The sequence below is a fragment of the Tachypleus tridentatus genome, chromosome 10 (assembly GCF_004210375.1).
Source record: "Tachypleus tridentatus isolate NWPU-2018 chromosome 10, ASM421037v1, whole genome shotgun sequence".
Classification (NCBI taxonomy): Eukaryota; Metazoa; Arthropoda; class Merostomata; order Xiphosura; family Limulidae; genus Tachypleus; species Tachypleus tridentatus.
Genome location: NC_134834.1, coordinates 191,924,631 through 191,939,786, shown reverse-complemented (window position 1 = coordinate 191,939,786; position 15,156 = coordinate 191,924,631). Strand labels below are relative to the sequence as shown.

The following is a 15,156-nucleotide window of genomic DNA, read 5'->3' as shown; positions in this document are numbered from 1 at the left end:
CCTTTTTTTTATATATACTTTACCGCATACAAGATTTCATAGATTAATTTCCTCTAGTCCTGCTTAAAATAATTTCAATTTGAGGGTAGACTGGTGAAAATCCTGATGAGTAATAAAATCGAATCAGGTGCACGCGCTCCAACAGCTTGGTATTGCTGTCGCACAACAATATAAGCTAATAAAAGGATAACGTCCCATATATTAATTTACTCAAATCTTGCCTAAAGTAATTTCACGTTTCACGACTACAGATGACTTTCTCTCATTTTTCGATATTCCATTTCTAAGCGAACAGTGCACGTGTCACTCAGAAATCCATCGAGTCGAATTCTAAGATCTTCTTTTGTTAATATCTGGAGTTGGACTATTGATTCAGAATTTCCCCATAAAGCTACAACAAACGGTTATATAATCATAAACTCTTATTTTTTGAATGACAGACCACAGAGAAGAAAGCTAGTCAACAGCTACTATCGTATGACAAAAACGGTGGAATCTCACCGTCACTTTTATATCACAGCCACAACCCCAAAACGTGGAATGTTTTTATGGCATCATAAGCCCTCCAATTCACAGTTTTATCACACTGGCTCGTGTAACGCCGTGCCCTATAGAGTTGGAAATATTAGTTTGTTTGTTGTTTTGTTTTTAATTTTGCGCAAAGCTACACGCGGGCTATATGTGCTAGTCGTCCCTAATTTAGCAGTGTAAGGCTAGAGGGAAGGCAGCTAGTCATCACCACCCATCTCCAAATCTTGGACTACTCTTTTACCAACGAATAGTTGGATTGACTGTCACATTATAACGACCCCACGGCCGAAAAAGCGAGCATGTTTGGTGCGAAGGGAATTCGAACCCCCGACCCTCAGATTACGAGTCGAACGCCTTAACAACACCTGGCCATGCCAGACCCAGGAAATATTAGAATCCTTTTGTGCGTGTGCGTAGAATAACTTTGATTTAAGATATATCTACAATCCTTACTGCACGAAAGCAATTATTACCTGCCACGAAATACACCAATAGTTACAAATTAAAATATCTAGAAGAGCAAAAAAACCTCTTAAAATCAAAGCATTAATAATTAATCTCTCGTAGCTAGATTGGCACAATACCTATCAAATGCATGCCATAATTTCACGTAGTTCACGGATGGGTAACCTCACACCACAATCCTCTCAATATAAGTAGGTAATTACGAATCCAACGGTGAGATTCGGGATAATTACTCAGCTCTGTAAGTTGTGCACGTGACTATGACAGCTACCGAGATTATGAGTTACCATGTTTTGAAATATACAATTATAAAGGAGGAGAAATTAAAGCATATTTCCTTCTGCAGCTTAATATAGAACTCAATCCATATCACACCGTCTACCTCTTTGTCTGCTCGCAATTCTGTCTACACCTTGCCAATACCGTTTCTCTGGCGTTTCTTGGAGGCTATTATTTTATTATCCACAGATTTGCCTTGTTCGTTTCGACTCTCAAGTTTTTTCCTTGAAACTTGAGGGTTGAAGAACCTGTTTCGGGTTTTATTTGTGAGAGAAAATTGAAGGATCTTCTTGCCAAAACGTTTTTATCTTCTTCTCTACAGAGTTGAGCACAAAGCTACACAATGGACTATTTGTGCTCTGCTCACCACGGGCATCAAAACTCGGTATCTAGCAGTATAAGTCCGCAGACATGCTGCTGTGCCACTGGGGGGGGGGCTGTCTAAAGGGTATTCACATAAAGTTTTATATAATGTAGAAAAAAACCAGCATTTTCCACAAAGCGAAATTACGGTTGTTAAAGAAACATGCTACATGACAAATGCACTTTTAACGCTTTTACACTCCTACGAAAAGTGAGGCCTAATAGGCTTAATGAAATGAAATCAAATGAAATGGCAATTTCATTTAAATACAAATTTATTAGCCTAATATTAATAACCTTTCAAGTTGCTCTGGGGCCTATTAGGCCCCACTTTTTGTAGGAGTGTTTATAATGCATAACTGTATGTCCTTTGATAACGATACTTTGTGATGTTTCGCGTCACTTGCCAAGAGCAATTGTGACGTTGATTTTGGTCGTAGACGTTCGACAATGTACAAATAATAAACATATAACGTACGTTACATTTGAATTGGAAACAAAATAAAAATAAAAACTGACCCTCAACAACTGAACTCCTGCTACACGAGCTACTACGATGCTTGTTAGAAGAACTGAAAACATTGTATCATAACTTCTCGTGGAACACAAACTGATTTTGATTTGATTTCGCGTAAAGTTACTCGAGGGCTATCTGCGCTAGTCGTCCATAATTCAGCAGTGTAAAACTAAAAGGAGGCAGCTTGTCTTTACCACCTACCACCAACTCTTGGGCTACTCTTTTCCCAACGACTAGTAGGATTTACCGTCACATTATAACGCCCCCACGGCTAAAAGGGCGAGCATGTTTGGTGTGACTGGTATTTGAATCCGCAACCCTCGGATTACGGGTCGAGTGCCTTAACCACCTGGCCATTGCCCGAAGAGGAATAGATCTTCAGTGAGACGATTACATTTTCCATATTTGAGTCTTTCTGTCTCGTATCTGTACAGTTCAAATGAATTTTCAGTTGTAATATTGTTACATTGTATTATCTCACGGTTATTGATCGAACGGCATTGTTTTGTTTATTTAACTCGAGTTTGAACGTACTAAGACGTTTATTTCTTATTAACCCATTCGCGTTGTTAACTCTGGTCAGAAAGTTGTAGGTCTCTCTATTTCATAGTTTTTTTGTGTTTTCATTTTAAGCCTACGCCTCAGTGATTAAACGTTTATGTCACTGCCAGAACCTAACTGGAGATTACACTACTCCCTGACCATAGATACATGTCCCCTGTGGGACAACGGTAAGTCTTCAGATTTACAACGCACAAAATCAGGGATTCCATTGCCCTCGGTGAACACAGCAGATAGCACGATGTGTCTTTGCAACAACAAACACCCATAAATACATGTAACATTACCATAACACAAGGAAATTGTTTAATGTGGCAATGGTTAACAAACAAAAGAATACATTTCCTTATTATATGTAAACACAATAATATACTTATCCAAGTTACAAGAGGTTTAAATGCTAGAGCAAATACAATCTCACTTAACATATTTTAGTAGTTGTACACACATTAAAACGACGCTCAGTACAATGAATCTTCCATGAACTTTATGCCAAGTTAACTCGGTAGTTTTTTTTTAAGACAACTGATTCTTTATACTCGTATTTTGTTCACATTGTATCATATGATGTTTATTTTGTTTTATAAACAAAAGCCACACCCAATACGCCTCTGTATCTCGATTAAACAAGTGAAACATTGTAACTCACTAACAGAATCACAGCAACAGAACTTACAAATAAAACTTTGCTAATGAAAGTACGGAGGCTAAAAAGTGCTATTAATTAAACTTTGAGAAGTATTGCACAAATGACAAATTGGAGCCAACACTGATCGCCGTTACACCCAAAGAAGGTAACAAAGGTGTCGAGCCAACATTTGTCTTAACTACAAACCAACAAGGGAAAAGGTGGCTGTATGTTTCATGTGTCAAATGACGAAATTCCTGGCAACTCCAATAAATTAGTCGTGTCAGTATCATTAACATTTTCGAGACATGCCACGTTCCAAGTCACGCCTTGAACTACATGTCATCAATAAACTGTTCCAGAAAATACGGTATACAAGTTTTGTTGGTCTACAACGGTGCATGTGTGTGTGCAAAGCTACACCAGGCTATCTGCGCTAGCCGTCCCTAATTTTGCAGTGGCAGACTAGCGGGAAGGCAGCTAGTCATTACCACCCACCGCAAACTCTTGGGCTACTCTTTTACCAACGAACAGTGGGATTGACTGTAACATTACAACGCCCCACCGCTGAAAGGGCGAGTATGTTTGGTATGACGGGGATTCCAATCCGCGACCCTCAGATTACGAGTCAAGTGCCTTAACCACCTGGCCAAACCGGGCCTAATCTAGAGGGATTTTTTCTACTTCTAGAGAACTGAAAAATTAAAAACCCAAATTGAAGTATTCTATAAGATAACTAGAAGAAAAATAAATGGAGTTTTAGGCCTATCATCTCTCATTATTTTCGTAAGAGAGATTGTTACCCTGAAGCTACGATAAGGCAAAAAAAAAAAAGAGAATAAAAATAAAAGCTTGTTACAATTTTTTAAAATAAAAGTATAACAAAAAGTGAAAAAACAGTAGCCTTACAGAGGAAGATTTTTTTCCTCGTCACTTGAATTGTGAATTTCTGTAAAAAGGTTTATTTGTTTGTAATTAAACACAAAGCTACACAATGGGTTATCTCCGTTCTGCCCACCATGAGTATCGAAACACGGATTCTAGTGTCGTAAGTCCGCAGACATACCGCTGTATCACTATGATTCTTCTGCAATAAAAGACAGTTGAAGCTTCTCCATAAGAAGGTCGGGTTCACAAAATGTATGAAAAATACATTAATTATCATTCAAACTGTTACGTAAATATAAGTTACCTGTAGTTAGTAAACGACAGCTTTTATAAATACACACCTATCAACTTGGAAACTACGCGATTTTAAATCGCTTACTAACTTTACAAAACGCGAATGTAAAATAAACTATCCCTCCAACAAGTGTAATTTGATAGTAACTAAGAGTGTAGAATTAATATTTGTAGCAGCTAAAACGTGCTCCAGTGGGGTGTTCTTAAAGTTATTAGAAAATATGTATACGCCTCAATTAGTGCAACTTACTTTTAAAAAAAAAGAATACGTCACATAAAGGTTGAACGAAAATTGATATATTACTTAATTGTATCCCAACTTACTTTTTGTGTGAACTGTTACTAAAAATCAAAGATTAATAAAGGTCAATTTTCTGCGTGTGCAACTTATACACGAGTAATAATACAATAACTTAAAGCAAGTTTTCTCGATGGTGTTACTTAAATAACAGTAAAAGTACTTTTACAGATGTGTTACTTATATATCAATAATAATATGACAAGTCAACAAAAAGTCAGTTTTATCGATTCCGTTACTTAAATAACAGTTTAACAAAAGCCAGTTTTGTAGATTATGTACGAGTAATAACACGACAACGAAAGATAACTTTATCAGTGCTGTTACTTCGAACTACATCTTAAATAGGTTTTTGTTGGGTTTTTTCTTTGCCAAGAAATATTTTCGACGTTGTTACTCGGCCTACAGATTATAGATCCGTTCTGGATCTATAATTTGTAATTAATAATATTAAATTCTATAAACGAGCAAGGATCAGTGAAGTATTCTTTCAACTAAAGCTTAAAACAATTTAGGTTTAGACAAAGAGATCTGTGATATAGTTCTTTGTATATAATGTTTTCCTTAGCTACATTTTCAACATATTACGTAATGTATTGAAGTGATCTGTTATACAGGTAAGTGGAAGATATATCATATTAACAAGACAAAAGGAGAAAAGACAGTAGCGACTCTTCACCATATATAAATTACAATATGACCAGACACTATAAAAACTTAACAATACATACATGAAGCATACAAGTTATAAAATATCTTCAAGAATCTGTTACTGCTATCAATTAAATCAGACAGTTAAAAATGTGTTCGATTTAAATCATTCATCAGATGGTTTATCTCACCTCGTTCGTATTCCAGCGGTGCCGCTGGGAAGGAAAATAGTCTACTTTAGGAATGGTTTCCAGGTTGCAAGGTAAAGCTGGCCGACCTTGGTCCGCTGAAAGGACAATAATCTTCAGTGGTGTTAAGAAAACACATCAGTTTTACTCTTTCACACACCCACACCCACATACACCCACACAACATTCTTCTTCAGAGGACAGTAACAACCGCAAACTTCATAACTGAACAATACATCAGATCGTAACTTCACTTCCCAACGTAATAATTCATCAGTTTGTACATTCAGTTTACGAGTGACCATTACATTGTGTCATACGTTCAGTTCACAACAGAAAAATTAATTTGTTCGTTCATCCCTCGAGCTTCAACTTTCATTTTTTCAAGACAAAATAATTAACCTGAACAGTTTTATTAATGAGCCACTGGACCCTCGCAGCATTACACTGGTTCCACCAGAAGTAGTGGCCGAGCACCAAGGGAAATGTTGCTTAAGGTCTTTTATTTTACGTAGAGATTTGATTACTCATTGCCTTCAGTGTGATAATACATGTGTGTGGTGTTACCGTTAAATCAGGAAATCGGTCAGATTACATGAGCCGTTTTCAGAAGTTTACTAAAGCCAAAAGAACAGATTTTGTAACCACACTCAAGTTTACTGAGACTAGGAAAATAAAAGATGTAGTCAGGTTCAGTGTCCATCTTTCGGTATTTGCAAGAAAAAAAGTCAAATTAGTATTTTGTCACTGTAAAATTTGCCAAAAGAAAGATATTACTCTGATTCAGTGTTAATACTCTTTGAAGTTTCTTGGGTCCAAGAAATCAATAATAATATAAATTTTGATTAATAGCCACGTTACAGATCAATAAACGTAACGATACAAACTAGTATAGAAATATCTGAAGAAAATTGAGATATTTTTTTTAAGTTTGAAAATAATAGTATAGAATACCAGGACCTCACTGAGAAAAAAACAAATATTGTAAAAGGTTAACGCAGTCGCAAAAACACATCGGGCTATCTGCTGAATCCACCGAGGGAAATCGAACCCCTGATTTTAGTGTTGTAAATCCGTAGACTAATTGCTGTACCAGCGGTGGACCACAAAACATTATTAACTACGTACGAAGGGAAAATAAAATATTACCCGAAGACTGTTTGTTATTAATTTCGCGCTAAGCTTGTTTGTTTGTTTGTTTGTTTTGGAATTTCGCACAAAGCTACTCGAGGACTATCTGTGCTAGCCGTCCCTAATTTAGCAGTGTAAGACTAGAGGGAAGGCAGCTAGTCATCACCACCCACCGCCAACTCTTGGGCTACTCTTTTACCAACGAATAGTGGGATTGACCGTCACATTATACACCTCCACGGCTGGGAGGGCGAGCATGTTTAGCGCGACGCGGGCGCGAACCCGCGACCCTCGGATTACGAGTCGCACGCCTTACGCGCTTGGCCATGCCAGGCCCACCGCGCTAAGCTACACGAGGGTTATCTGCGCTAGCCGTCGTCCCTAATTTAGCAGTGTAAGACTAGAGGGAAGGCAGCTAGTCATCACTACCCACCGCAAACTCTTGAGCTACTCTTTTACCAATGAATAGTGGGATTGACCGTCACATTATATCGATCCCACAGCTGAAATGGCGAGCATGTTTGGTGCGACAGGGATTCGAACCCGCAACCCTCAGATTACGAGTCGAGCGCCTTAACCGCATGGCCATGCTGGACCATTATCCGAAGACGGTTAGATCTTCAATGAGACGAAAACTTATAAATACTGAAGAAATTAGCACTTGTGCAAAAAGATACCCCGAGCTTTATCTATCACATTTCACTTCTTGCACTGACGTCTATGGAGTAATCTGGAAATAACAGATAAAATCGTAATAACTCCTAATGAACAACAATCAAACAATGGTCATCTCACCATGTTCTTCTATGGAAGAGTGACTCAGTAAGCTCGCACACGCGCTCCAGTAGCTGGAGATTATTGACAGAATAACTGGATTCTTATCCATTTCCGCCGTTCTGAAATTTCCACTGGAGATTCTCTAAGTTGCGAACAACGTTGAAACACTGACTGGAAAGGCTCTGTACAGAAGCAGTGCGGTAATGCGTACGTGGCCCGATATTTGATATGTTATTAAGATATAATCTGGACTGGTGCTACTCATTACATTGGTTACCTCGTATTCTTTCACAAACACATCCGAAATGATATAATCTGGACTGGTGCTACTCATTACATTGGTTACCTCGTATTCTTTCACAAACACATCCGAAATGATACACTTTATTCTTAGGGGTAACTTTGTATGTATTTGTATTTTTACCTACGTGATAAAATGTGTAGAAAGGATTAATCCTTTTTTAAGAGGGAGGGTCGATTTACTAAAAGTTCGATTTAATAAATAATATACTTCCGCAGGTATTCATACGCCTTCCACCATACATAAAACAGTTCTTTGTTTCGTAACTGTTTATTGCTTTATGCGTACAACAAAGCCATTCCAAAGTCCCGAATGGCCTGGCATGGCCGAGCGCGTAAGGCGTGCGACTCGTAATCCGAGGGTCGCGGGTTCGCGCTCGCGTCGCGCTAAACATGCTCGCCTTCCCAGCCGTGGGGGTGTATAATGTGACGGTCAATCCCACTATTCGTTGGTAAAAGAGTAGCCCAAGAGTTGGCGGTGGGTGGTGATGACTAGCTGCCTTCCCTCTAGTCTTACACTGCTAAATTAGGGACGGCTAGCACAGATAGCCCTCGAGTAGCTTTGTGCGAAATTCCAAAACAAACAAACAAACCAAAGTCCCGAAACCTGATTTCATGAATCTGGTTAGTTCGCAGACATCTTGATCTGAGTAAAACGTTTTAATATTTTAGAAAAGCAACAACAAAATTGGCGCTGTAAGAACACAAAAAATATTACGAGTTTAAATTTGGTGTCAGGAGAATCAATTTTGTTTCAAAACATTCGTGCACAGGTATAAAAAAAAACAACTCATCTTCGCGTAGTCGTCCCTAACTTTGTACTTCAGGGAAGGTAGCTGAGTCAACAGCATTCAACGTCAATTCCTGACCTACTTTCGTTTGATCGAACAATGAGATTTGACTAAAACTCTAAGAACATTAGGGACACATTTTACTCTGAACCCTATCATTTATAGTTTTGATGTACTCAGACGACTCTGGTACTTTAGTCTGAACCCTATCATTTATAGTTTTGATGTACTCAGACGACTCTGGTACTTTACTCTGAACCCTATCATTTATAGTTTTGATGTACTCAGACGACTCTGGTACTTTACTCTGAACCCTATCATTTACAGTTTTGATGTACTCAGACGACTCTGGTACTTTAGTCTGAACCCTATCATTTATAGTTTTGATGTACTCAGACGACTCTGGTACTTTACTCCGAACCCTATCATTTATAGTTTTGATGTACTCAGACGACTCTGGTACTTTAGTCTGAACCCTATCATTTATAGTTTTGATGTACTCAGGCGACTCTGGTACTTTACTCTGAACCCTATCATTTATAGTTCTGAAGTTACTCAGACGACTCTGGTTGGTTACTTTTAAAGCTAAGCCATACTGGGCTATCTGAGCCCCGGATTTTAGCATACAAGGTCCGTAAGCCTTCCACTATCCCACAAGGGGCACCAAAAATAGGCAACGATCTACCCTGCAGTACAGCTTCAGTTCTCTTGTTATTCTCTCTCTCTCTCTAGGTGGCTGCCTGAGAGAGAAATACAAGTTTCTGAAAGATATTAATGAAACAGTGAAACATGATCTATTCATTATGACGCTGAGACCCGAAAGTAAAAGAATCAAAACTGTTCAACTGGTGCCAAACACCTGGAAACACTGATCATGTGGCGGGCAATCATCCAGTCATTTCACTATTTGTAAGTCGATAATAAAGTTAAAATAATAAAAAAGTCATTTAAACTCCAGGTAATTATAATACAACTTTTTATTTTAACCGATCTTAGTCTTTGCAGCTTCTGTTTGATATTATGATATTCTATAAATTACAAATTGTTGTATTAAAGCCCAAGTCGCCGATTTGGAAAAATATTGGAGGTCCAATTGGAAGCTACACTTACAGCATTTGATAAACAAATTTACAACAAATATTCATTCGTTGGTTAGCCAGGATGCGTTTTGTTTTTCGTTCTACTTGGAGAATGGTGAGGTTGCCTTGAATTTGCTGTGTTAAATAAGGGTCCAGTAAAGCACATCCACGGAAAATACGTAATTTGGATTACCACAATCTGAAATGCTAAAGGTGGAAAATCGCCAAACTCACACTTCTGAATAACAGCGTGTGTTCTGCAACAAGTTATTTGTTTCTGGCTTCTCGACACGATATTGTGTGTTTTAACTTCCTTATTGTGTATTTTTAGTTGTAAAGTTGCCCAGTGGATCAGCGGTAAGTTTCACCCTTATAATGATAAAATCCTAGTTTGAGGGTCCCGTAGTGGACTGAACCTATCTATATAGCTCACTGCAGTGTTTTGCACTAAAACGAAGGAAATCATTGCAGAAAGATACGAACTAAGTTTTTCATATCTAAAGGATACCACCACTCTAACAATTTTATTGTTCAAACACATGGAATTTATATATATGTACATTTAACTATATTCATTGACAAATATTTTTAATTACTAACCACAATGGCTGAAACTGATATGGTGGTTAGAGCGCTCGACTGGCAATATGGGGTAACCACAATGGCTGACACTGATATGGTGGTTAGAGCGCTCGACTGGCAATATGGGGTAACCACAATGGCTGACACTGATATGGTGGTTAGAGCGCTCGACTGGCAATATGGGGTACAGCATTATTCTTGTAGTTTTACACAAATTATTGTGCGTAAAGTGTTAGTAAAACAAAATTTTGTCATTTGTGAGGTATATGATTTAATAACAAATATAAAAACATACTGTACTCTCATAAGATCGACTACACTGATCTTTAGTTACATTTACTTAACGGAGCCTATAATATACGGTTTATCACAAAACCGAACATAAATTTATTAAAGTGCAATCATACTTTGTAATAGTTAACCCTAAAATTACTGGTAAGTTTCACCAGCTTTTTAAAATAGTTTTAAAACTGTTTTTGCATCAAATTCATATCGAGTCCACGATTTTGTTGATTACAAGAACCCCAAAAACACGAGTTGTATTTTATTCTCTACTAATAATTACACTTCTGGGGATTGCCCCATTTATTTTACGAAGAAAACACAGTTCTTTATACTGAGGTTACAATCGGGCAAAAGCTCAAGTCAGTAATGAACGGTATAGAAACAAATCGGTGACTTGGGCTTTAATACAAGATTCAACAGCACAAAAGGGCCTTAATGGAAACAAGAGCGCGAGATAAAAGTTGGCGATTTTAAAACCTCGTGACCTGATCCTTCCTGTGTGTTAATAATCACTTTTGAGGATTCTCTCTGTTGATAATGCTTAGGGTTAGGAATAAATGTTTGTCAAAATGACTTCCAAGGTTTCATTTCAAATGCTTCTGTGGCACTTTTTTTAAAAAGTAAAAATCGATATATACTTACAGAACGCTTTAATGGATTTGGAATCATGTGAAACGTCATCACAACGACTCCTGAGTAACGTTTAATCATTACAAGTAATTGTAGTTCACAAAACATCTAACTAAACTATAACATTCTAAGCTCATCAACAAAAATCGAGATTCTATAGAGTCTTCTATAAAATTCGAGAGTCTTCAAAAGAATGATCAATTTCTATTTCATTCAAAAGAACATACATATACACATGCCGTTTTTTTATTTTACGATTAAATACATTTTATCAAAGTTCACATTTCTTCACGTTTGTTTTGAATAATTACAACGTCTTTCTCAAGTATTTCCTTCTATTTCGAAACATTCGTTCAAGTACCTTCAAGACAGATGCAATTTCTTGACCAAAATACAAAGACTCAATTACTAGCACCAGGTTCGCACAACTGTGTTATCTCTAACTACACTAATGACTTTATCTTTTATTTTGGGGAAAAGAAAACTGGGAATTTCTTTTTTCTCTATAGACTTTCGATTAATTCTCTACACGCGTGAAAGTATGTGTTGAAATTTACCAATTGCAAAGTTCTTCTGAAAAAAAAAAAAAACAAAAACGCCACGTTTTCAACAACAACAAAAAGCGTTCCATCACAATTCCAATATTGTAGAAATTGCTTCTTAAATATCGTTTGAATGTGTGTTTTTTCATTAGAGATAATTCGTGTTTTCAGAATATGCGCGCGTGTACATTAATGTAAATTTTTAACACTAGATCTGACTGCGAGGATGTGTACATACATTTCCTTATATTCGTGTACACGAACTGCAACATGCACATCACCAGATATTTCCTCGCAGTTTATCGACCACACAACCACGCACGTGCACGACTCGTTCGATTAAACTGTTATGTGTACAAAAATGGTGGCACTGTTTATCTTGAACTCTTTTTCGAACTTTCTTGGAAAGGAAAGAATTCCGGGCAGAGGTTAACATTTTCACAATTTTGGTTAATTTGGTTTCCCATCATTGGGAACCAGCCAAAGAGAGTGATCTATTCACTCATCCTTAGCCTACATCAAACACAAAGACACAAACTCGTAACACGCTGCGGACATCCTTGTGGTAATGTTTCTGGTTTAATGTATATGGTCGAAGTGCTCACATAATATCCGAATTACAGTATATTACTTGAGAAAATAAACAGTATGATTACTTTCAACTAGAACAATAATTCTATTTGCAATTATTTCTGTATTTAATAGACGCGATGATACAATGGGATATACACAACAACTGTCTTTAAATCAGGGCCTTAATGGGTTTAGCGTTAATAATATTTATCTATTTATTCGAAACATTACAACGAATCTTTATGTTGTTATTCTCCTGTAAATCGAACCAGAAATATTGTACAACTATCTGACGTGCATCAATCAGATACTTCGTATTCAGGTGATTACAACATCGTGTCATATCCGCTCGACAATTAAAGATATTTTAGCACTTTCCAAGGTAATAGCTGCATTCCGAGTACTTGTATAGACGTCGAAGTTCTTGTTCGTAAAGTATAAGTAACTACTTAATTAGTTAAAAAAAAACACATCATAATTACAATCGTTAAGAGACGACCAATGTTGTCCACTAAGACTTATTACAATCACGTTATGGAAATATTAGAAACTCGATATATATGGTGCTTACATTGTATGTGTGTAAATCTTTATACAACTGTAAAAAAAAAAGACTGTCACTGCAAATTGGCCGAACTAACTAACGAAAGAGAGAAGGAAAGTTTGTTTGTTTGTTTTGAATTTCGTGCAAAGCTACTCGAGGACTATCTGCGCTAGCCGTCCCTAATTTAGCAGTGTAAGACTAGAGGGAAGGCAGCTAGTCATCACCACCCACCGCCAACTTTTGGGCTACTCTTTTACTAACGAATAGTGGGATTGACCGTCACATTATAACGCCCCCGCGGCTGAAAGGGCGAGCATGTTTGGCGCGACGGGGATGCGAACCCGCGACCCTCAGATTACGAGTCGCACGCCTTAACATGCTTGGCCATACCGGGCCCAGAGAAGGAAAGATAGCGAAAAACACAGTAAAAGACTAGTCATGTTCTGCGTCATGTGGACACATTTCATGTCTCCTAATTCGCTTTAAAACTATACAGGTCATGATGGCTCTGCACGACACTAAGGGCTCTTTGTGTTTATTTTGTTGTGGTTTTCTCGTAAACAGAATAATTTAGTGAAGTAATACTAATACGTAAAAAACAGGCCAATTATAACACACTCTGGGCATACGAGATATAAACAGTTACTACCTTAAGTTATATCATGGATGGAAATAAGGTTGAATGCGTACCAGTAATCACAAATGTCTTTAAAAGTTTTTCACATAACTTTAAACGAGTTTAGTGGCATGATAAAATGAATTGGCGTAAAATATTTACCCAATATGCGGTGGCGACACTTGAACACGCCTGGACAGCGCTGAGTACTTGCGGGCCTTTTTATTAACAAATAATTCCCAACTAAATCAAGTTAAAATTAAATTGTTTAGTATAACTGTTTCGTTTGCTGCAAGATAAAAATTTAACTTGCTCCTTTTATACCCAGTTTCGAAAACAAAAACAAACAAAACGTGCTTGTAAGGTACCCTTAAACAAACCGACGAATTATTATTTAACACTTGTGAAACTGAACTGGTTTTGTTTTGTTTTTTTAATTTCGCGCAAAGCTACACGAGGGCTATCTGCGCTAGCCGTCCTTAATTTAGCAGTGTAAGACTAGAGGGAAGGCAGCTAGTCATCACCACCCACTGACAACTCTCGGGCTGCTCTTTTACCAACGAATTATAACGTCACATTATAACGCCCCCACGGCTGAAAGGGCGAGCATTTTGATGTGACGGGGATTCGAACCCGCGACACTCAGATAAGGAGTTGAGTGCATTCACTACCTGGCCAATGACGGGCCTGTTAAAACCCACTGAAAACGTCACTTTCATAAGATAAATAAAGACGTTACTACTAGAAAACACACTGACAAAATTTACTGTTTAACACAACGTCACTTCCATTCAACACAAACAACGTCACAACCATGAAAACTCTAACCACTGCGAGTTATTACGTGTACGAGCGAATGAAAAACTGCAAATCATATAACAGAGAACCAGTTTTATTATCATAATTGTTATCGATATTCACTGTTTTTTTTATAGAAAACCTTCTATTCGTGTATCCAATTTTGCACGAGGTGAGGTTACCACCAGTCAGCTAAACGTACATTTACTATGCTGTAAACTTAAAAAAATATTTGGAGATCGTCTCTGAAAATTTCATCTGAAGGCTCGTGGCACCCCTCAAACAAGGAGACAATTTCTGGCATCGTCATGATCTATACGTTACCTTGAGGGGCAGTTCGATGCTCCAAGTAATTAAACAATTGGTATATAACATATTTTAAATGGTAAATGTATTCTTAGAAAAGCTCTTTGAGTATTACATTGAATTTAAACAATATAATTCGACTTTTGACCGAATACATTTGGAGTAACCAAGCAACAGCATGGAAAAATGGAGCACTCTGAGACCGTTTCCAACTGATAGCATGAAGGCAACAAGTAAACAGCACCCACCACTACCTCTTGGGCTACGACCACCTAAACCGATTCAACTGCCACTCTTACAATTCACCCTATGACTCCAAAGTGCGGAGCGCATTTTGCAGCAACGAGCCGCAAACCATGAATCCTCGGATTCACAGTTCGGGTGATAATTATCAGGCTACACCCTGCCCCCAGTGTGGCGAAGAGTCTCGTCTCAATATAAAACTGTCTCCAGCCTATTCGCATGAGAGAAGCCTAACCACTGACCAGTAAAAACAAGATGTTACTAGAAAGAACAAATATATTCTATTCTATTGTTAA

The 15,156-nt window shown here is 37.6% G+C and overlaps 1 protein-coding gene across 15 annotated transcripts in view; it reads right to left on the bottom strand.

Annotated features, from left to right (window-relative positions):
- Nucleotides 1-15,156, bottom strand: part of LOC143227850 (calmodulin-binding transcription activator 2-like) — a 184,771-nt gene that overhangs the window by 86,355 nt on the left and 83,260 nt on the right. For 12 of the 15 annotated variants that reach the window (XR_013015107.1, XM_076459175.1, XM_076459176.1 and 9 more), the window contains one exon: nucleotides 5,667-5,761. The exons of the other annotated variants lie outside the window; for them this stretch is intronic. Coding sequence is in view for 5 of the 12 variants with exons in the window: in XM_076459175.1 (XP_076315290.1) it covers nucleotides 5,667-5,761 (95 nt within the window). In the remaining 7 variants the exon portion in view is untranslated. The remainder of the gene's footprint in view (nucleotides 1-5,666; nucleotides 5,762-15,156) is intronic. 15 annotated transcript variants of the gene reach the window in all.